Below are 24,475 nucleotides of genomic sequence, written 5' to 3'. Positions count from 1 at the left end.
CTCATTCCTTCGCGGGTGGAATGTGGAAAAATACAAACACTCATTGGCAGTGAGAAGATGCACCAAAAATACAATAAACAGCTTCAGTCACACCTGAGCATTGTCACTGCAGATTTTTTTTTCTAATACACTGAAAAAAAAAAAAAAAGAAAACGTGTCAACCTAAAAATTCCCCCAAACGCCCTCATTGTTTATTTTCTTTCCAAAGATTTTTAAAAATATGTTATCATTTTCATTGTTACTTTCAGTTCAGAACCACAGACAGCTCCTACTCTGTCAGTCCATTCCTGCCACCTTACCTCCTCCATGGCAAATTCTGATGGTTCTTGTGGTATGGCCTTATTATATGTCCACAATATAAGCAACGTGACATCACAGCACGGTGATAGCCAATGACATCGACAAAGATGAGAAAGTTGACACAGTCGCTCGCAACGGACGACATGTTGACTGTTCTCTCTCCACCAATCCGCAAACCCCTCCGTGCGCTTAGTACCCCAGATGGATCAGTGCCAGAAAATGGTACAATCCAGATAAGTTATTTTGGTGCCCTTGGCATCTTCCGACAATGGACACGCCCTTTCTATGCTTATCTGCCATCATTGGCACCCCTTTTGTTTCAATCTTTATGTATTTATTTATTTATTTATTTGAACGAAACAATTCCTTTCAAGAATGGTCCCGAATGTAATGACGTGGTTATCATCGTGCTTCAACATCATCAGGGGTCCTCAAGGTGTTCCCTTTCCCTGTCGCCTAAAGGTTAAATGGGAGGGGGGCGGAGTGGTGCGCTGTTGAATGTGGTCGGGTGGGAAGGCTGAGAGATATTTTTAGATCAGAGAAAGAGAGAAAGAGACGTTTTCATTCTGACATTTTTGACCCCAAAGATAATTGTCGCGCCATCTGTTTGCATCCCAATGTGGAATCTCATTCGTTTGTGCATGTCTGTATGAATGTGTGCGCGCGCGTGTGTGTGTGTGTGTGTGTGTAGGATGATGATGGTGGGCTGTTTGGGCGATAAAACATCACCCCAAAACACCCCGACCTTAAACGCTCCCTCCCTCTGTCTGTCTCTCTCTCCTGCTCTGCTTGTGAGCTGAATTAATTTGATACTATTTTTGAAAGTCAGTGTTTCTAAGGGATACCTAATGACGCAATGACGTCAATGCAGGTCAATAACACGCTGCCGGAGAGAGAGAGAGAGAGGCTCATGGAGAGTGACAGCTAGAGAAAAAGACAATGAGGTTTTTATTTATTTATTTTTTGCTCCACACAGAGGTTGATATCGTTCTCTCCAGCCCAGCCGTGCTGCCTTGTTTCTGGGTACAACTTACCTGTGACGCCCCGCTATTCTCCATTCTTCCCTGGATGGAGGGTTTCCATGAAAGTATGTTTCTTTTTATTGTGTCCCTTGAAGCCGTCTGGAAGCACACACACACACACACACACACACACACACACACACACACACACACACACACACACACACACACACACACACACACACACGTGCATGCACATGCACCCACGCACAGCCACACTGAGGTGAATCGTGCTTCTCCCCAAATACCCCCCACTACCCCCACGCCCCCTACCTCCTGTTCTCAGCTTTGGTGCGCTGGCTCACATATGTAACTCTGCCCCCCAACCACTTCTCTCTATCGTACACCCGCCCCTATACCTCCAACATGAGCCCCCATCCTCCATTTTTTTCTTCCAGAATCGGGAATTGGCAATGCCGGCAAACATTTGGGTCTGATCCAGGAGACGAAGCATCAGCACCGTACTGGCCTGATTCCTGCACCCTCTCGTTCTCCTACCCTTTCTCACCCCCCTCCAACCCCCCCCCCCCCAAAAAAAATCTCCACACAGTTTTAAGGGTAAGTGCTTCCATTTGTAGTCCAGAAAGTTTGACCGCATGTGTGTATCTTTTTTTTTTTTTTTTTAATTTTGGAGGACATCCTGTGGGCATAGACCCCCCCCCCCCCTCTTGAATCCCTCCCCTCCCTCCTCCCTCCTCCATCTTCCATCCGGGCAATATCAGCACAAACTTGACGTAGTTGCCGAGTGGATTTAGGTGAACGTGTCGATCCATCTTGGTGGAGAGGTTTTTTTTCTTTTTCTTTTTGTGGGGAGTGGGGAGGGAGTAAGGGATCTTTGCGTGATTTTGCAGACACTCCACCAGAGAGAGAGAGAGAGAGAGAGAAAAGAATGAGGGGAGAGCCAGGACGCATGAGGCTGCAGTGATGCGTAGGAGTGTTGTTCACATGCCGGGGGATCTTCCGCCGCGCCGCTCGGCAACAACAAGCAGGAAGCACACAAGGCAGGTTAGGAAAAAAAACAATCTTGGAATACGTTTGTTTGGAATACATTTGTCTGTTTCACACAACTTTATTGTGTCTAAGTGCTTTGCTTTGAAAAAATGAGAAACCCTCGTCTTTAAAACCGATGCATAGATAAGCGTTGTAAAAAGTCAGCAGTCAAGTAAGAAAGTCAACAGCAGCAGCAGGTTGCCGTGGAACATTGAGTAAAGCGTGGGGTGGGCTGCGCCAGCCCTCTTGATTCTTCCACGTGATTGTTTTGTAACGCAAGTCAGTGGATGGCGGGAATTAACATTTTTTCATCCATGAAATTGAATACTTCGTTTTTTTTATTTTACAATGTCCCAAAGAGCATCCTCTGCAACCAAGATTTGAGGGCACCATGTTGTTATGTAACAATTCTCAAGTTATTTTAAGTGAAATTTGGAAGATCTTGTTTTATTAAAAAAAAACAAAAAAAGATCCATTACTGTATTTCCTTACTTTTAGTATTTTGTTTATACTAAAGCACCTTAAAAATATTCATTTAATCTCTGTGTTTGAAGGAGGGTAAATGATATTTTTGGGCAATATTTTCTCTTTTTGTAAATGTTCTTGGAAATGTATTTCTACAATTTCCTTTTCTTATTTTATTCAAACGCTGAAGAATATATTTATATTGTGTGGTTCAAGTATTAATCATTTTTGTCTCTGTTAATATTTTATTCTTGTCATATTTAATTTACTGTATTTTTCTTTATTTTATTGAAAGATAAATGTTCAATTTTTTTGCCAAATGCACCGTGTGGTTGAAATATTTCCAAGTAATTATTTTTTGTCCAATATTTTCATCCCCCCACTGAATTTTAATATAACATTGCTATTTTTCTATTAGAATTTTTCCTCTTGCTTTTAAAGGTGTTGTGTTGTTTAAATATTTCGAGTTTTAACACTACTCCTCTTAACCAGAGCAAACATATCTTAATACTTCTTATTATCTGTAAAATATTTGTATATTGTTTCCTAATTTGTCATTGCTTCCAACCAAACGTACTTGGTGACGTTTGCGAGTGTTTTCTTCTTCTGTCGAATTTTTGGTCTTATCTCTCGGTCGAGTTTGTCGACACCATGCGGCCACTCTCCAGCACTGCACCTTTGCCCTCGGGGCCGCAAGTCCCATTGATAAGCGTGTTCCCTGCTTGATTGGGGACATTTTTTTTCTCCCCCGCTCGCCCCCACCCCGTGAAGTGTCCTGCGTGTGTGTCCACGGTGACGTCACACACACTTATCCCATTGGCTCTTGTTGTCCCTCGGGGAATAGGGAGGAGGGGCATCAAAGGAAAGCAAGTAAGACTGACGTGTATTTTTCATGATATGCGCGTGCGCGTCCGCGCACACTCGCCGTGTACAGTTGGCCCACAGGCAAGGCTAAAAATAGCGCCAACCGATGCGACGGGCGCAGCCCTTTTGCTCCCCACTTGCCCCCCCCCCCCCACCTTTTGTCGGAACCACCTTTTGTTACTTTCAACCACTCCACTCGTCACCCCTCCAAAAGCATCCACTTGTGCAATTCCACGCGTGTCTAGCTGGCATGATGTTGCTTTGATGTTTTGAAGTTAAGAATTACGTCTACGCAGCTGTTTACACAGAACAACTACGTAAGTTCTTTACAATTATTCTTATTATTTACAAATCTAGAATATCTGAATATCACAAGATCCATATTTGATTTTTTTTTTTTGGTACTCTTCCCCCCCACCCCCCAACACATACGCAGGATGGCAGCAGCAAGCAGCATCTTTCCAAGCAGGTTCCACGGGGCGGAGGGAAGAAAAAAAAAAGTGAGAGAATCTGAACGTGACGTCAATGCCTAGTAACTGACGCAGCCCTTCACCCCCCTCAGCCACCCCCCTCAAAAAAAGAAAAACTGCTTTTTATTTATTTCTTTTTTTGCAGAGGGGTTGCTTCTAGTCTCGTCAGCAAAGCAGCTTTACAAATTTTGCTCGCCTATACGCGAGAGGTTTTGTTTTTATAGCAAAACAACAACAAAAAAGAAAGAGAGAAACGGCAGTTCCACTTGTGGAGGAGCGTCGTGCCAGGTAGAATGTGCCTTCTTCATCATCGTCATCATTATCATCATCATCATCATCGGTTTGGTGGATGTTTGGAGTTGCTTGGTGGAGAGACAACATCAACCCCAAAAAAAAAAACATCGCTGCATTGGTGCAACAAACAGCGGCGGCGTTCGTGCACACTTGTGGAGGGCTCATTTGCATGAAGCTTCACGGAACATGCCTCCCTTCTGCTAAAAATAGACTAGATAGTTTTGCATCCTCCACAAATAGCGATGTAAAAAAAAAAAAAGAAGAAGAGGGGGGAGCGCGGTGTCAGTAAGGTGATCCCGGGGAAAACTTGCAGATGTTTTCTTCAGGGCTTGAAATAAAAAACAAATCAAATAAAACCTTAACCAAATGTATTTTTGTTTTTAGGCGGTGTACACGAACGCAGCCAGGTGAGTGACATTGAACGTGCATGCTGTACCTCTTTGGTTTTCCCTCCTTTTCACCCAGTCTCGTGTGTCGTGTGCGGGAATGACAACCGCGCACACTTCCTGCAGGCTTGGAATCCCCCCCCCCCCAGCCCCTACCACGCTGTAGGACACCCCACCCCCACCCCTTCCCTACCCCTTTGTCTGTTCTGTCTCTATCAGTGTGTGCGTGTGTGTGTGTGAGAGAGAGAGAGAGAGAGAAATCGGGTGCGGGGGGTTCCCCGGTTTCTTATTTTTAAAGAGGAGGTACACACTCATACATGCATGGAGGTGGAGGGGGGGGGCAGAGGAAGAAAAAGGAGCCGCAGTGGGAGAGGGGAGACCCGGGAGCTGTCCATCGTCAGTGGTGCTGATCGCACGCCAAGTGGCAGTAGTGAGCTTATTTTCAACGCCTGTGAGAAAGAGATTTTCCCCGAGCAGAATATTCGGCCTCCGCCTTTCCAAGTTATCTTCCAATTCAAATGTCCCATCCGTTTCCTGCGCGTTCAATCATTGGGGCCGGTGGCATCAAATTTTCCGACCACCCGTGCCGAACTCTCCAGCTTGAGCTCGGCAAGCTGCCCATCACTATGGTTCTTCCCTCAGGTGACCAGCAGGGCGCGCAAGAGGGAGGTTCTTGCGAGTTTTGCTGTTTCCGCCAACCGAGTTCAGTGGGAATGAGCGCGCCAAGTGAATGGCGAGAGAAAGGGGGGCTGATAGCCACCCGAACTACCCCCTCCTCTTTATTTCTTCCATGACCCCTCTTTTCTTTTTATTACTTTATTTTTTAAAATTCATTCTGCATCAGGCAAAGCGCGGGAAAGCTGCGCGGAAAGGAAGGAAGGGACGAAAAAAAAAGGGGGGGGGGTGCACATCTCATCCCGCTCCGTCATGACGTGGGTAGCGTGCGCGAAGGCTGGCTGCGTCAGGAGAGAGGCAGTCACTGTGCATGAGCCCAGACGGCAGGGGGGAGAATCGTGACTGACTGGCTAGTAAATAAAAAGACCACCATTACCATTAGAGCCGAAGTCCAACCATGTCCTAACTGAAGCCGAAATCAAGTAACGAGCTTGTTTGGGTTTTTTTTTGAGGGGGGTTGGAAGCAGGTAAGTTTATTTACTCCCCCCCCCCCCCCCCATGCACGAGCATTGTTTGGATGCTGTGTGGACACATTGCATTGCAGGGTTTTGATTGGTTTAGCTGTCCTCTCTCCCCCTCCCCTCCTGTCTAACTCTTAATTTAATTTGCATGTGTTAAGAAAATAGCCCGATCCTCTATCATTGATATTGATCACAAATTGGTTCCCCAACACACACAGACACGCACACACATCCGTCACCCCCCCCCCCCCCCCCCATTTCTTTTTTCTTTTCCTTTCTTTTTTTTTTTTTTTTTCAAAAAGGGGGGTCCCTGTGCGAACGAGGCTGCGATTGGCTGATGACGAGCTCGCCCGCGCACCAATCACACGCCTCCCCTGCTCTCTATTTATTGCCAGCAGTCTACAGCCTGGCTCCCTCCTCGCACGGAGCGGCTGCAGTAGCAGCAGCAGCGGCAGCAGCAGCAACAAAACAAGCAGCAGCAGCAGCAGCAGCATCTCATCGAACACTATACAGAGAGAAGGGAGGCGAAATTTAAGGGAATGCATGCACAGTGACGTGCAAACAACTTGCAGTTTAGAGGAGAAGGAAAAGAACCACGGACAGCTCTCAAATTGCGGAGATTCCCCTACCTTATTCCTATTTTCATTTATGAGCGCGTACATGCGGGCGCGCGCGCCTGTGTGTGTGTATGTGTGTGTATGCGCGTGTGTGATGGCGAATAGAGCTGGAGATACACTCGAGTGGAGTGCAGGAGAGCGAGGGGGAGATTCACGGCAGGAGAAGTCACGGAGGAGCACCCGAGGGGGGGGGGGAACAACAACAACAAAGAAATTGCCCTTCGTGAATCTTTTTGCGGTCTGGGCTTGCTGTTCTGAGCAATGCATCTGGGAAGCCCTTACCCCAAAAAGCATTCGCGGGGGGCGCGCTCGCCGCCGACAACATCGACGACACATCGGGAGGCTGGATTTCATCGCGGCCACTCGTGGAATTTCCCCTGACACGCTCCTCGCTTGCTTCTTTTTCCTTTTTGTTGTTGTTTTTTTTTCCCAGTGTCGTTTTTTTTTCATTCTTCATGCTCTTGTCTCCCTTACCCGTCTTGTTTGCAGCAAAGTAGAACCCCTGCACATTATTTCGTCATCTTATTGTAGGCTTTAATTACACCCCCCACGCCCCTTCACACACTTTTTTTTAAAATTCCACTTGACTTTTACTCTAACTCCTGCATGCTTCACTGTAAGAATATTTTATTTAGTTCGACAAAAACACATCAACTTTGTGAGTCAAACACACACTAACCTCCCCTTAAAGTAACTTTGTTTGGACCCCCCCTCCCCTACCGCGCCCCTCCTGTAATGTTGCGGGTCAAATTGATCCTATATTTAAGTTTAAAAATCAAAACATAACACTTTAAAAAATGTCAACCTTCCTCCATACAAGCCTTCGTGTTATTATTTTATCTTTCATATTATTTCTTGAATTTCTTTTCTCCTATGACTTCTGACGTGCAACATGTTTTTCTATAGCAAAGAAGCAAACATAACAAGAGGGTCGGAAAAAAAAGGTGTGTGACAATAAGCCCACCCCACTCTCAATCGTGTTTTATGAATAGAAGTGAACGCACCTCAAGCATCCCCCTCCCTCTTTCAGCCCCCCCCCCACACAAGTACACGTGTGCACCCCACGACCACCACCTGACCCATTCAAATAAAAAAAGTGCAGCATTTAAAGTGAGCAACGATAAGCGCGTAAGATGTTGAGGTGGCCCCTTTGAACAACAACGTGCACGCGAGCGCACCGCTCCGTCCCACCGATCCCGCGTGGCGTGCACAGACGTCAACAAAAAAAAGTCACAAGAGCGGCGTGATTGGTCGCTTAGTGACGTCACCTGTCCCGTCCACCCGCCATCGTCATCATCATCAACATTAAGTGCGTGTGATTCGGTGTCCAGCAGAATAGTGCCAAAAGGGGGTAAACAATAGTCCCCATGTTCAAAATTCTGAAATATATTGATATCATGAAGGGGGGGGGCACTGTAAACAGCAATACATTGTATTTGGGGGGAAAAAAAAGACACGTGGCAGACAAAGTTGAGTGATGCGATATGATGAGGGCAAAGGGTACCGAGAAAAATCTGAAACCGCACTCCCCATGATGAAAATGCAGAACGTTTATTGATAATAATATGATTTCATTATGACGAGGGTTACTATATTTTATTTATAGTGCACTTCAAAAACAACCGCCGGCTGCTTATACGATGGGCTTGTGCATCAAAAGTAAAAATCTGACGTGTGTGTTTGTGTGTGTGTGTGTGAACACAAAGACATTTAAAACAACATACAAACAGTTAAACACAATAAAACACCACCACGTTAAGTTTTTTTAAAACCCTTACATTGACGATGACACGTGGCAACCGCGCGGAAAGTTTAGTTTTCTGGCGAGATTTTTAACAGGCTGGTACCAAAAAAAAACATGAAGGATGAAAACACCCCTACGTCACCACTTCAAGTGCACCGTATTAAAAAAAAAAGACACGTGACAAACATAGCGAGAATATCACGACGATGGCATTTTAAGTTCTAAACAAGGGTACTAAAAAGTTTCAAACATAGGCCCAAATAACCCCACGATTGACCTCCAGCAATACCTTGCCTTGAAAGACACCCACGTGAAAAAAAGGATGGACGTGCGTGAAACAAACAGATGAGCTCTTCTAATTGAGTGACGTCATAGGCAAACCGGGGTGCAAAACACGCGTTCACGCGCTCGCTCTTGCAAAAACTTCTCACGGTGCGTTTGTCTGTCTCGCAGGTGAGGAGGAAACACCAGACCCGAAGACCACTACCAGGAGGCCGATCCAGACGCGCACGGGTGAGCCACAATGCATGCGCGTGTTTTTGACAGGGACGTCGTCGAGGTAATTGCGCAAGCCCCGGGAAGGTTCGAGGCTGCGCGTGCCATCACGAGTTTGTCTCCACCACATCTGTACGTTTGAGATCAACTTCAATCAACTCCAGTTGCGTAGGAGGATACAGTAGTCGGATTAAATGAAAGAAAGTCGTACTGGTTGACGGTCAGACGGCGACAAAATGGACGCCGCGAACCAAACGTGTGCGTGCCCGACACACACGTTTTCTGATACTCTAACTTCTAATTTAGAAAAAAAAAAACGTTTTGGCATAGCTACGTAATCAATGGAAAGCGGAAAGGCAAAGTTTAGTGAGTGAGCTCTTTCTGGTCCCACGTACTGAGAGATGCGGAGTTTAATTGTGCTCGAGGAGGGGTCTCAAAGTCATTTTTGTCACGGGCCACGTTGTCCTTATATAAATGCAAAGTCACCTTCAGTCTAAGATTAGTACAACTATTGTTCCCTTTATGATAAGACTGCATTAAATGAAAACATGCTTGAAACGTCTGTCAAAAGTGACCGAAATTAGCAAGTTTGGTTGAGAGTTACTGCCAAAATAAGAACAAACAGGTTCAGTCATAAAATCGATCACCTCAGTTTATAATTGCAGTGAAATGTATATTAAGAAGAGATGTAGTGAGAAAAGGTTGTAATTTATATTTAAAGTCAAGAAAATGGCTACACTGGTACAGCTTTTGTTTGCCAACAAAACAAAAACAAATCCAGTCCTGTATGTTTAGTCATCACTGCATACAACTGCCGTTCAATATATGTTGGGCATTTAGTGGGGAAACTGCCTCACAGTTTTATTAAAAATGAAGAAATGTAGCAATTTTGGTGCAGTTTTTCCAGCCCAAAGCACAAGAACAAACCCATGCAAACAAAATGCATAAAGTAGCCCCTAGACTTGAATTGCTTTAGTGGGCTGAATCAGAAACTTGAATTTGACACCTGCCTTTGTATTTGAGTTTGTGAAATTTCTCTTGCTTGCTGTTAAAAGTAACAAATGTCAGGTCCCTAAAATCAAATCATTTTAGGACAATTATTTGCTGCTTGTAACATCCAATTGCACATGGTGACTTTCTAGGATAAGTTGAGAACACATGAGAATTTCTAACACAAGCCCAAATTTCACATGCAAGTAATTTGTCCAGTTTTTACAAATTGGCAAATGAATTTCGATACACGCTAAATTTGTGTTTGTGAAGTTTCGTGTGCTGTTTGGCTCAAGAGTGGCTCCAACAACTGACAAATACAGATACAATTCCTCGTGTTATTTTAGCATACTTGGCCACTATCGCTATTTCTGATTAGTGATCGATGTTAATCGCTACTGTAATACCTTCGCACGAGGGCAAGGAGTGCAGATACACTTTCGGCTGTTTATTGAATGAGACAAACAGTCAAGCACAAACATTTCAAAATAAGAACAGTGGCAAGGAGCTGCAGTTGGGCACAACAAAATAACCAAACTTGAGTCTTTCTTCCTCCGACATTGCAAACGTTTATACGTGACGTCGACAACAATAAAACAAACCTAAACAAATGCATTTCCTTTTCAATATCATTCAAGTGACATAAACAAGTCCGCTCCTCCTTTGGGGTGGCGTGGAATCATCCAATGTCCAAAGCACCAGACCTCGATTTAGCGCGCTCTGATCCATCAGGTACAACGTGACAAATGGTTGAGGACCAAAATGATCCATGTACAAAATAATTGGTTCTTAACTTCGCGTTACACAAAACTTCAGGTCTTTATTCTCTCCAACACTGCATCTCAACTTAATCCTGTAGATAAACTGGAGGTCAACAACAGCAAATCTATTTCCCGCTAGGTCTCAATTAAATATACATTTACTTCCTCTCGTATCCGACATATTGATTCCGTAAACGTATCACCAACATGTCTCACTTGAAATCGTTCCCGGCCCGTATTGCCATACACAGCAAGTTTAGGAGCATTTTTAGGCACTCCTAAAAAAATACTTTCATGCTCTACAATGAACTTTTTCACAATTATCTAGTTTGCAATAACCTCACACTCCGGCACCAGCGTCCAACAACGGACAAACGCATGTTTTCCCGAGCTCTGTGTAGGTCAACAAATGTGAGGTGTTGGTCTCCACCAAAACCTTTTAGTAAACGAGAGAATATTACCAATCAGTTAGACAATCACTTATCTGAACACACGATCGATTTCTGATGGTACTAATATAATAAGTAATAATGCATTCAATAAATTGATTTCGACAAAGATTCAGAGGGTTCGATGCACGCTGTTGTAACATTGACGAATGAAATGCGATGACATCCTCCCTACATATCAGCGGAGCGCAGAATCTGTCTGCCTGCGCTTCGATCAAATCCAACATAGTCGCCTCACGCCACCTGCGCCACAACTTAGACCTGCTCTTAGCTCATCTACTTACTGTCACCAAATTGTCAAGTGCGCTGGGGGCGTGTAAACGAAAACGCCCTCACTGCGCCGTAACGCCCATCATGGCACCGCGCAGCCCGCCAAATTATCAAAATGGTAAACCGGACTGGCCCCGTAACAAAAATGAAGATGGGGCCAGTTTTTACACCGAATGCACCTGTTTATGAAAAAAAGTGCTAAATTTGGTGAGAACCTCTAAGACACTCGTATAAGCACATTTTAACATAACAAGTAATGTTACTAATCACAGCCTATTTAATTGTTGACGGCGTAACTGATTGCAAGACGCTCCACAAATAGGGATGACATGGTGCCCTGCTAATTTTGCCCCACAACTTGTATTTTCTTCTTCCACCATCGAATACATACACGATGTGGTTAAAGACTCTACAAATACGACTGACATGTTGCATTGCTAATGTGACCCGATTTCAGAAGAGCATTTTACGCCCTATGTAACAAATTTACAGTCCATCTTGTTATTGACAAAATGTAACCCTCGTGCCACAAAAATGGCTGACGATGTTAGCAACCTTGCAAGAACTTATAATAGGCAATGATGAAGATATTCTTTGCTCATGGCACACAAAAAAAAATCTGAATCCGGCACATTTTTACTGTAGCTCAAAAAAAAAAAAACATCCATATTCACGGACTGGTTTGCAAGACCCTCCACAAATATGGCCGACACGCTTTGCTTCTAATATTATATCCCCAAAAAATCTACTTTGAGAGAATTTTTTTTGCATGTTAACTTTAAGGCATGCTACGCTAATATTTCCCCAGATTTTTTTTCCACTTTTTTTGTTAAGAGATCCTTTTAAAGCTCAGTTAGAGGAGAGTTCTAATTGGCCATTTGCCTTTGTTACAACAATGCAAATTTTCCCCCCTCACAATTGATTTGTATTCCTTTTTTTTTTTTTTGAAAGCATTCATGAAAGACATAACTCAGTCTTTTCAAGTAGTGTAAAAATCTGTCGCTTTTCCACTTATTGCAGTGTGTTACTTTTTGTTAAATAGCCAACCTCATTCTCAGAGGAACTGACAGCAATTCAGTGATAGGTGACCAAAACAGCTTTGCATAGCTTGTGTGTGTGTGTGTGTGTGTGTGTGTGTTAGTTAATCCTTCAATGATAAAAATATCATTTATACCGTGAATGATGCAAAAAAGTGAAGCGCTACATAAAATGGTACATCTTGCCACCGTTTATTTTCTTGTCCGCGTTTGTAAAGCAGAAAGTGGTCGTTTGTCACACTGCTAATCTATTTTCAATTCCAGTCAAAAATAGTCGAAAATATCTGACAGCATGTTTTTAAAATAGTTTTTTTTTTGTAATTGGACTAATTTCCACAACATTGAATATTTTGATTCCTGCTTGTGTGAGCTGCACGAGCAAATTCAAACCTTACTGTAGACAAAAGAACCGGATATTGATGAAGTAGGAACTTGTACAAGCAAGTTAGAAACCATCTTATGTCACGATGTTAGCGGCGACTCATTTTGAGCAACATGGACATCATATACTGTATATCACTCCATATAATATTTGTCAGGTCACATATAGCCAATGAAAAATATTAATCGTGATGAAAGCAATTTAGTAGGACGTAAAAAAAAAAATTGGTCTCCGTAAAATTGATTTGATAGTTATAAAACAAATAGTTATAATTATATCAGGAGGATAGTGTGTGTTATTTTCCCACAGCATTTACGAATAAAAGGAAACAAATACTTTCTGAAAAATAAATAAATAAAAAAATTAAAAGTTTGGTGCTCAAAACACAGTCTTGTTTTTGGTACAAAATCTAGTCATTTCTGACCAAAAAAAAAAAAAAGAGTTTGGGGAGAGCGTACTGCGCAGAAATCATGAACAACCCAAGCGAATGAGCGTGCGTGTGTGTGCATGTGTGTGTGTGTCATTTTTTGTTTGCTCTAAAATGTAATGGAAAATTGTCCAAAATGTTTTGTTTCCTGTGTGAGCAGCACATGAAGCATCAACCCCTCTCCAGCCCCCCGCACCAAAACCAAACCTGTCACAACACACTTGCGCTGGAAATATAACAACAAGCAATGAGACATGTATGTCGTTAATAAAATGTATTCAAATAAATAAAGAATAGCAGTAAGACTAATACAATTACAACGTTCAATATTTAAAAAACAATGAGCAACTCTTCTTTCTGTTTGTAACTTTCTACTTGTTTTTGTCTTTTGTTTTTGCTCAAAGTCCCACAAAATAGTCTTTTCGCGGAGAGACAGTAATTACAAATGTGAGAAAACAAACAAGATTGCATATTGCGTTGCTTGTGTGGGACAAAGGCCGCTTTTTTTCATCCTCTTTAATATGCCACTATGATATTAATTGTATCATATATCTGGATTTCCTCTTTTAAGGCAAATGAGGCAGGTGAACAATTGGGAAGAAAATGTTCAGATGTTTTCAAACGTATTGCATGTGCAGTATGACAAATTTGGAAACCATCAGACACATTGTTTGCCTGTCAAGCAAGTTCTGTTGTTGTTGTTGTTGTTGAGTGCGTTGATTTTATTGACTTCATTTCTTCTACTTCCTAGCATGAAAGAATTTAGTAGGGAATCAAGGAAAGATCTAGACACCACGTTATGTGACAACCGGACTATTTTAAAGCGACGGGAGATTGTCTATTTGGTTGTTGGTTGGATGTTGTTGGATGTGTGAGCGGTACGACCACTGATAATATGGCGAATGATGACAGTAATGGGTTTTCAGAAGAATTTAATCTGGAATCCTCCAAAATATTTTGACACCCAGTCATTGTCTGTCCCTGAACCGCTGTGTGAAAATCAGCATCATAAGTGTCCCATGGAATTCTTTCCAAAATAATTGACACCATGCACTGCTTTCTAACATCATGTGTGTTATGCTATGCTAGAATATTTTGTATAGGCTACACCAGGGGTGCCCATTATAAGATAAGATATCCTTTATTTGTCCCGCAATGGGGAAATTACAATCAGAATTCAGAAAGGAAAAACGCTGGGTAGGGAGAGGGAAAAAAAAACACGCTCGAACTATCCTTTTCCGAGGATAATTTAAGTCCAGGATAAAAAAAACACCCTAGCACATGAATAAGCATTAGACAGTTACAACAAGTCACAAGACATAACATGTATAAGGGGGGGATGAATGGGAAAGGGGGGAGGGGGGGGGGTAGGGTAGGGTAACCGCGACGCGGCCGACAATGACCAGCTGCACGGTCACCGTTGCGCTCCGCATCATCGAACCACGTCACGGCCGATCGCGATCGACCAGTAGATCAAAGTCTGGTCCCAAGTCGAGCTGAGGGGTGGAGAGGGGAAACCCCCCCCAAAAACATTTGTGTTTCTGTGCATGCTAGTAATGGGCTACACTGTCAAAAAAAAACAAAACATAAAAAAATGGATGAATACAAAATTTCAAGGCAACAAGCTTCAATAAAACCCTTTCATGCACCAATAATGATAACCAGTAACCTGATAACTTGCTAAACTGTCCACTGTAGTAATCGCTGCCCCTGAAAGGGTTAAATTGGGCAATTCAACAAAGTAGTCAAAATTTTGCTAATGTTAATTGTGTCTTTCCCGCACTTTCCACAAACTAATAAGAGTTGTCAGAACAAAGCCCCTGTTTAAAGACGGAAGTCAAAACAACTCGGCAAATTGTTTTGAAGCAAACGACTTTGCTTGCTTTGTTGTGCTCCTCAACATACATGTCAATAATTCATCTTTTCAAGTTGTCCCAACCCTACATTACTGTTTTAGTTGCCCCAAAAAATACACATTGTGTGTTTTTATTTTTTTACAGTGTACAGGGTTGAATGCAATATGGCTAATCAAAATGTTATTCCCATTGAAATCGATTAATTCTGCCAAAAATGTAATTGAATGTTTTTTTTTGGCCTTTCAGCGAAGAATACCCGCAAAATAACAGACGTTGGTTGGCAGTGGTGTGAAAGAGAAGAGTGGAAGGAGTGTCAAATTTCACATTCGACGCTCACCTCTTCCACCCTGTTGTGTTAAAAGCAACGAGTGACATTGATGTCATTGAATTCCCAGACTGCGCATTGTCGTGTCTCTGCGTAAATTGGCTCGTTTGTGTGTCAAAGGCACCAGCGGCAAAATTTTTGTCATTGTAGCTCTCATCGCCCAATTTTGCTGAAACTCTCCTTGAAATCCGGCTGCTTCATTGTATTTAGCCCTTTCATGCACCAATAATGATAACTTGTAACCTGATAACATGATAGACTGTCTGCTGTAGTGACCGCAGTCCCTGAAGAATGTATATATGTCACATAAAAAAATGTGCGTGCAGTTATACAGGTTTTAATGACACGTCACACTCTGACATGAGGGATTCGCTCAACTTGAGTTCAGGTGGAATTTAACTGTTCTCCTGGCATTCGCCAAATGACTGAAATGTGCCTGGGCACCTGTCGAAGTCTGAATATTCAGTCTTCAGATGCAGTGGTCAGCACGAGATTTGAAACTCGGGAGTCGATTTTTTTTTTGGGTTAACGGCATCAATCCAGCGGGGCGTGCAGCTCGACTGCGCGGACGAGCGCAGGGCGGTGGACCTGAGAGAGGGAGGTGAATGCGCCGCTGTGGGAGTGGGCACTTACGAATACATTAGTTTGGTCTCTGGAGATATAGCAATCCAGCTTTCTCGACCACTTTCCTTTGTGTTCCATCATATTTCATCATCGTGGATTATTTTTCCATTTTTAAAAAATGTGTTTTTTTTTCAAATGATGACAGAATAACGATAGTGTGAGTGGCGCGCACACGCGGAAGAAGAAGCGCATGCACTCAGCCTCGTGTTTATCGGTCAGATCTTGTTCATATTACAACATTAAAGAACATGAGCCTTTTTCTAGATCTTATGATTATATGCATGTTTTTAAATGCAGGATCTGTTTTTTATTTTTTTGTGATACCTCACCGTCTTGGAGGCCTTGATGACAAAAGTGGTGGCCCGCTCCGTCACTCGACAATTAAAATGGGGGGAGGGGGGTAGTGTGTGTGTGTGTGTGCGCGCATGTGTGTAAGCAGTGTATCATCACTCTGGGTCGCCTCTCTCTCTCTCTCTCTCTCTCTCTCTCTCTCTCTCTTTCCATAGCACTCTCTATTTTTTTTATATACGACTGAGCGGTAGGCCTACACACACACACACACACACACACACAGGAGACATCTTTGTCGCACAGGTAAAATTTTTATTGTCCACACAGTGTTCAGTTGCCCCGACTTTTTCTTCCCCCATAGTACTTTGTATAAAAACCACTTTGAGGACCGTCTTACATTTGTGATTGGTCCAGCTCAGGTTTTGCCATAAATATGATGTATTTTGCCATCATTTTAAAACCTAAAATGAGATCCAGCGACCTAAAATGATGTCAGTTTTGTAGTAATGATAATTTCTGTGTAAAAGATATCGCAAGGAAAGGCTCTGTGAAGATGAAATTGTGTCCATATAAAACCGACAAGGTCATTATTTTAAAAACGTCAAATAGTACCCTAAATTTAAAAAAAAAATCTGTTTCATCTTAATGATATTTTGGTTCAGAATCCATAAATGAACTTTATTCAGCTGACACATTTTCAGTCTTTTATAGATTGGAAACAAGATTTCACTGACAGGATGAAGAACCTTGTCAATTTTGGAATCCAACTTACATGACTCTCGTCTCCCATTTTGAAAGTATCAGGAAGAATCCGAACTGCACGTCTGACTGAGATGTGCCGGCTCCAGGCTACAAATCGATTAGTTACGATGTAACAATGATGTAATAACAATGTTTGTCCACAAAATAAGTCAGGGCCCAATGGAGTTAAGGAAGCATTTTACATCTCTGTGAAGTGGCTAAAAAGTAACAAGAGACAAATAAAGCTACAAACTTAGTAAAGCTTGTCAGCCTCTGAACAAACCAGGATCTCTGGTTATCTCGACAAGGTTAACTTCTGTTCCATATTTAGCTCACTAATTAACAAATTGCTGTTGATTAATAATATCATTATGACCTGTAATGTAGATTTCTTACTCCTGACTGAAAGTAGTTATAATGCTTTTATTGATGAGGCAGCACCAACATATTTTTGTTTCACGATTAAATGTTGCATTGGGTTGTTCCCATTGTTTAAATCACTGGGCGATGTATTCGTAGACAGCGCATGCGCACTCGGGTGTAAAGAACTGGTGCAGCTTAATTTTCATGCCCATGAAAGCCTTGTTGAGACTTTTGGGGAATTTGGTAGGCCAGGAAGGTGTTTTTGTTTTACCTGCCAATTTGGTGGCTGAAAGTAGACCAGGCTTTAAACCAGATGAAAGCAGGTCTAAGTTGTGGCGCGGGTTGGCGTGACATGATTTGAGTAAATTTGATCAAGGTGCAGGCAGACAGAGTATGATATGTGTGGTGGGAATTCAGTCACCGCTCTCTGTTTCTGACGGGCAACCAACAATGACGTCATTTCCAAAATGGCTGACGGAAAGAGAACAGGCTTAAATATAACTTATTTTTTCTTTTTTAATAAACAAGTATTTAAACTAAAATCCATGAACATTTCTGAAAAAAACCCCATCAGTTATTTGTAGGTCTCCTTACGTTACTTCATACCATAATCTATCTATCTATCTATCTATCTATCTATCTATCTATCTATCTATCTATCTATCTATCTATCTATCTATCTATCTATCTATCTATCTATCTATCTATCTATCTATCTATCTATCTATCTATCTATCTATCTATCTATCTATCTATCTATCCCTCGTGATCTCTCTCTCATCATCCATCCATCCACCACCCATTACTTTGTGTAGGAATAAAAAGCAGGATTACAACAGATGACATTCTAGATTTTCATTTTGCGCTGAAATATATTCCTGGATCAATTCCAGCTCCAGCCTCCCTGTGTGGAGTTTGCATGTTCTCCCTGCATGGGTTTTCTCCGGGTACTCCGCAAAATTTGCCGGAGTTTAACTTTGAAAGACTTTCTGAAAATGGCCAAAATTAGCCTCAAAAAGACCTCTTCAAAGACTTCTTCAAATCACAGAGTTAGACTTCAGTGGCTAAACCAAACTGGCTTCAGTGGTTGGATTTAAAAAAACAATTTTTTTTTTTTTTGGAGCCAACCTCTGATGTAAGAAATAAGACGCATGAAAATACTACGTTGTCATTTATGTTGGCATTGGCCTGATCAGCAAATTAAGATAAAGATGAGCAATTGCATAAGTGTGTGTGTGTGTGTGTGTGTGTGTGTCAGAAGGCAGGAGGGGAAAAAAAAAAGATGCAGGTCGGCCATCTTGTTGTGACGAGCCTCAGGGCTGAGGAGTGTCGATGAATGTATGAATGAATGTATTGATGTCATCGTTTCATCCCTTAAGAATGCCTTTTTCATGCTGTTAACCCCCCTCACCCCCAAAAAAAGAAAAAGAAAAAAAAAGCCTCCCCCTGCTTTTCAGTGGCGCCTCGACAGAGAAAATGGCTGCTCAGGTTTCCCACCCCTGCCCTACTCTCATCATATAACACCAAAGGAGATCCTTAGCTCTCCAAAATTTGTACCTCGATAACAAATCCATCTCATAGCTTTGATTTTGTCAGTAGTGAGACATTTGAAATATATGAGGTCATATTTTGGTCCAAAAATGAATAGGTGAAAAAAAAGATGCAAAATTGTGATCATACAGTATGTCTCTTAGCTTCATTAATATGAAGACACTTTTTGGGAGTTGTATTGTGTTGATGTCAAGTGCATTGAATTTCGTCTGTGTATAAAACGGCTTTGATACGCTTTAAATAAAATATTTTATAAAAGGTAACACTTGAGGATTTTTCTCAATGTTGTCATCAAGTGTGATGTACAAAAACGTGTTCAAGAAAAGTCACACAATAAATCCTCGTTTGTTTTTTTTGTGCTTTTACATTTAATTTTCACTCCGATGAAAGACAAAAATAGGTTATTGAAAAAAAATGGATCAGCAGTGTTTACTTTGCAGCAAGTCACTACAAATATGAACATTCTTTTAAATTTTTTTGTGTGTGTGTTTTATAACTGATTTAAAAATGGCATAAATACAAACCATTATTCTGAATGTGATAAATAAATTGGATGCAGTCTATGTTGTTCTTGTGAGTTTAGTCATAATTCTATTTAAAATCAAGGGAAAAAAAGCCAAAATATTTTTATGACATCAAATAAATGTCACCATAATGCAAAATATAAAACAAATGAAGCTTGCAACCACGTGTGCTTCACTCACGTTTTTTTGGGGGCAGGGGGTCACCTGATTTTCTTCATGTCAATTTGACCCAAACTTCTGGGTTGTTTTGTCCAAAATGACCCCGTTTTGGGGGGTGTTTTGCAGGGGAAAAAAACAAAACAAAACACAAAGAAGGGTGAAATTGTCCCTAGTAGTGGATTAGTCCTTTTTTTAACCTGAATTGGGTTCTTTTTGACCCACCCAACTGTTTTCAGAGTGAAGCGCTGGATCTGAAACAGACTTAATGCTGTGTTATTTATACCCAGGGCGGGCCGGTGGTCGAGTGGTTAGTCCGTTGACCTCACAGTGCAGAGGTCGTGGGTTCGATTTCAGCTCCGGCCTTCCTATGTGGAGTTTGCATGTTCTCCCCCTGCCTGTGTGGGTTTTCTCCGGGTACTCCGGTTTCCTCCCACATTCTAAAAACATGCATGGCAGGTTGAATGAACACTCTAAATGGTCCCAAGCTGTGAGTGTGAGCATGGATGGTTGTTTTGTCTCTGTGTGTCCTGCGATCGGCTGGCAACCGGTTCAGGGTGTCCCCCGCCTACTGCCTGAAGACGGCTAGGATAGGCTCCAGCACGGCCCGCCTTCCTTGTGAGGATAAAACGGTTCAGATAATGGATGGATGTATGTTTATATCCAACACATTGGGTTGAGGATTTGACTCAGCATGTTGGGCCAAGAATTTTATTCAACAAGGGGTAAAAAATAAAAATAACTATTCCTACCGATTAGTTAAAGCTACCAAGAAATGGGCTTCCGGCTTATAAATATAATTCAATATTCATTTTCCAAAGACAACCCGTGGACGGTCTCAAGTTGTTGACACTCTTATAGCCGAGGCCGTCTTCATGTACAGCAACGTTTTTTTTTCCCTAACAGATCTTGAGCGCTCAATTTTGTTTGTGATGAGGTGGTCTGACGTTTTGTGCTCTGTACTTGGTGAAGCAGCATGTGGCTCATCTTTCAATGCCCCGTTTCAAATAACCGTGGGCATGCAGGTACTGTTTGGATGCTTGCGATCATGAGGCGGTCGATGTTTTTGTGCGCGTGTGACAACAGCTGCCATATTTGTCACATGCTGCATTCCCTGTGACTGCTCTCTAAGTGAAGCAGCACGTGGCTGATTTTTCAGCACCCTGCCTCTGAGTGGCTGGAAGCAAATTTATGTCTACGATCACGAGGCAAACGTATCCGTAGTACGAATCTGACAGCGGCTGCTTCACGCACTGCATTCCATGTATTTGCTCAATAGTTGGTGAAGCAGCATGTGGCTCATCTTTCCACATCCTGTTCCAAGTAACTATAAACAATTGTATGTTTGTGATCACGAAGCAGATCCGAATGGTGGTCCGCTCGTGACGGCAGCCGCCGCGTTTGTTACCTCCTACTGCATTCCATGTGCCTTCTCTCGACTTGGTGAAGCAGCATGCGGTTCATTGTCCAACGCTCCGCTTCTGAGTAGCTGTAAACAATCGGGTGATTGAAAAACAGCTCCACTTCTTGTCGGTTAGCGTGGCGGCAGCTGCCGTGTCAGTTGGAACAGCTTTTGTCCTGCATCCCGCGTGTCTGCCATGTACCGTCTTTTCCCTTCTTTCCTCACAAGAAACCCGGTGGAAGTTTTCTTCAATTTCACTCTTCAATTTTCACTGATTACAATAATTGTGAATCGAGAATAAATGCTTGAAGAATTGGAATGGCTAAAATGCACAATGCTGCATAGTTCTCAGATAGGAATTGACAACTCGTGCGTAGTTTGTTGGTGTTTGTTTGAGTGCTTTTGTGTTTGCAGTCATGTGGTTATTCATAATTATTGAACCTGCTTATGTGATATTAAAACAATTTTACATTTGATTGTTATGGGTTTGGAACCAAGTTTTAAATGTTTTTTTTCCCATGTGAGTGTGTGAGTGTGTGAGTGTGTGTGTGTGTGTGTGTGTGTGTGTGTGTGTGTGTGTTCTTTCATGCGCAAAACTGATTTAAATTGACCTTTACACTGAGGAATTTTTTTGAACTTGAATATGCAAGTGAAAATGTATTTAGAGGTAAAAAAAGAAAGAAAGAAAACCGTGGCTGATAAGTTAATTTACATTGCAGTGATTTGATATGTTCTCAGGCAAAAAGTGGAGGTTTTTTTCCTCCTTTCAAATTTAGCTTGATTTTTGTCCCCTTTTTATTAAATTTTGGCTTGGTTTACCTGAGGCATTGCTTATTTTTTTTTTCTCCTGTCGTAGACGATAGGTGTGAGAATATTTTAACTTCTCAGAGTTGATGTGTGCTCAATTCTTTGGTATGAACAAAATTGGATGCGTGTGTGTGTGTGTGTATGTGTTTTCTATATATATACTGTATAAACAGTATATACATATATATATATATATATATATATAAATTGTTTGTGTGTAGTTATATGAATAAACGTAACACTATGCTCTTTGCTGTATGTTGCAGGGAGCACATGATTGTAGGGATGAAGCTCAAAACCACACACACACACACACACACAGGTGAGTGTTTATGTGATTTTATATATATATGTATATATATGTGTATATATATATATATATATATATATATATATATATATATAATAACTGGTTTATATCAATAAAAATAGTACACATAAGGCAGCACACACATGCCCAATTTTTTGATTGACAACGATTACATCAATAATTACATTAGTAAAAAAAATTCTAAGAAAGAATAAAAGAGAGTGCAACACACGCACACAGGGTGCAAATTATTGTCAGTGTTAAAATAGTGGGTAAAGCGTCATGATAATGTAACGTTTTAAATCTTGTGGATTGACTGAATTCGAACATGTACATTGGTCGCACATCCTTAAAATGTGGAAAACCGAAGTGATATATGTCACTTGAACACATTTGAATTCAAAAGCAAGCTTTTGATTTGTAATATGAATCTTGCCATCTTTGACTCACTTTTACAAAGTATTACATCCATTTCAACTACCCCAAAGTCGTACGAAGTCATAAAAGATGCGCATGTAGAGAAAGAAATGAAATCTCCTGCAGCCTCACAAACAATGCAGCAACTTTACAAAAAAAAAAACTCATAAATGTGGCTAAAAAAATCAGCAAGACATAATGAGTCGTTACAACAGTTTTGTACATCAGTTTGACATTTCTCCCCTTCCTTCTCTCGCTCTGTGTGTGTGTGTGTGTGTGTGTGTGTGTGTGTGCATGTATTCAGGTGTACAGACGTCCGCCATAAAGCCTGGGGAGGTATGTCATGACACATTCTTTTGTCATTCCATGTTTAAACGTGATATTCAGATGTGAAGCGTGTGTGTGTGTTCTGTGCTCTAGACAATCGTGTTTTCTTTGTCGTCACTTTCCACACTTGTCGTATTCTTTGTCAAGAGTATATTCCAAGGTGGTCGTCATTGGGTTTACATGTGATGATGATGATGATGAGGAGGGGAGGAGACACGCTAATACTTGATGTGAGCGTGTCTTTTTATACAAGTGTCGCTGTCCACTTGGGTGGTGCTGAAATGAGAAACCAAGTGTGTTTCAAACTAATGTTTTCAAAAAAAGCACAGAGACGATGATCAATTGGTTGAAAACGTACACGCTTAGATTTATTGCTAGTTTTACATCATGCAGTATGTTCACTTTATTTAAAAAAACAACAACATTAAACGTCTTATTTTAAGTTGGTCTGTCTGTCTGTCTGACTGTCTGTACACACACACACACACACACACGTACACACACAGAGATAAATACAATATGTTACATACTACATAAATGCAGCATTGTAAATGCGCGTGCATATGTTTGTGTTTGTGTGTTCAAGCCTGACAGTAAAAAAAATAAGTGTGAGAAAAGTTGAGTTGTTCTATACGGGCTTTGTGTGTTTGTACATCACGCGGAGAGCTGTTTCGAATATATTGAACCATGTCGTCCCTGTATAGCTCAATGTAGTCACAAAAGTATTACACAAAATCTCCCTGTGTGCTACACCCACAATTGTCGTCATCTCATCATGCTATAAATGAAGACGAATATAGATGAAGTGACCAGTGTGTTTTCAGAGAAGGGGCAAGAAAAAAAAACTTTGCAACCCAAGGAGGTTGTGTAGGTGTGTGAAGGACGTAAAAGAGACTAAAACTTTGAATTACGAAAAATAATAATGTTTATTGTTCGTAGATAAAATGCTTTTAAAAAAAGTATTCATCCTATACATTTCCCCCAGTACTAAAATTTCACTTTTTGTCCTGTTTACAGCTTTCTGGACGAGCCACGTGTGAAGTGGGACGCTGAAAAAAAATGTAAACCAAAACTACAAAATACTTCTTTGTCCATATATGCGTGTGTTTGTGTGTGTGTGTGTGTGCGTGTGTATGCGTGTGTTATACTTCCACGTGTACTGTACATTATGTGTTTAAGTTGCAATGTTACAAAGGCGACGTCACGTGTAATATATATATGTAATATATCATTATGTGACTCATAATTGTAATCCAGTACGTGTGTGAGGTGCCTGTGTGTGCGTGTGTGTTTTGAGCTGGGTAACCGTCGCGTGCACGCGCATCGGCTGGCACTTGTGACGCGGATTGCGAGCCGACGCGCACGCACACCGGCTGTGCTCGAACATTTTTGTAGTCTTACACGCTGACAGACTACGCGGCAGGCCACACGTGACGTCGTCACAGTTCATTTCGTGTACATTTAATGTTTCGTTGCTGCGCGCGCGCGCGCGTATGTGCGCGTGAAAAGCGAGAGGATGGCGACTGCGCTTGTGCGCGTGTGTGTGCGCCTGTGTGTTTTGGTGCGTGAGTGATGAGGAGGAAATTGTACAGAGGATGTGTGCATGAACACAACGTTAATGTACAGATTTTTAAAATAAAATGTAAAATAAAATTAAAGGGCAAGCGTGTTGTCCCTGTGTT

The 24,475-nt window shown here is 41.8% G+C and overlaps 1 protein-coding gene across 13 annotated transcripts; it reads left to right on the top strand.

Moving 5' to 3' along the window:
• Positions 1–1,274: 1,274 nt before the first annotated feature.
• Positions 1,275–24,457, top strand: LOC147206543 (uncharacterized). Of its 13 annotated transcripts, none has more exons than XR_015100775.1 (8): positions 1,275–1,387; positions 1,721–1,880; positions 2,174–2,327; positions 4,790–4,812; positions 8,742–8,801; positions 22,006–22,061; positions 22,771–22,802; positions 23,811–24,457. XR_015100775.1 is itself a non-coding variant. In XM_086109909.1 (7 exons), the coding sequence occupies exons 1-5, from the start codon at positions 1,689–1,691 to the stop codon at positions 22,014–22,016; spliced, it is 324 nt and encodes a 107-aa protein (XP_085966035.1). In that variant the 5' UTR covers positions 1,658–1,688; the 3' UTR covers positions 22,017–22,060; positions 22,768–22,802; positions 23,811–24,457. The 13 variants fall into 13 exon arrangements, 2 of the variants coding, with proteins under 2 accessions (XP_085966035.1, XP_085966034.1); XR_015100782.1 differs by lacking the exons at positions 1,275–1,387; positions 1,721–1,880; positions 2,174–2,327 and adding exons at positions 2,338–3,958; positions 4,078–4,141; positions 7,451–7,488; XM_086109909.1 differs by lacking the exons at positions 1,275–1,387; positions 2,174–2,327 and adding an exon at positions 7,451–7,488 and having other exon boundaries at positions 1,658–1,880; positions 22,006–22,060; positions 22,768–22,802.
• The last annotated feature ends 18 nt before the right edge of the window (positions 24,458–24,475 follow it).

Source organism: Hippocampus guttulatus, chromosome 4 (genome assembly GCF_054856545.1).
Source record: "Hippocampus guttulatus isolate MCC_2025c chromosome 4, RoL_Hgut_1.0, whole genome shotgun sequence".
Taxonomy (NCBI): Eukaryota; Metazoa; Chordata; class Actinopteri; order Syngnathiformes; family Syngnathidae; genus Hippocampus; species Hippocampus guttulatus.
Note: the sequence above shows the minus strand (reverse complement) of the source record. Positions and strands in the feature narration are given on the sequence as shown.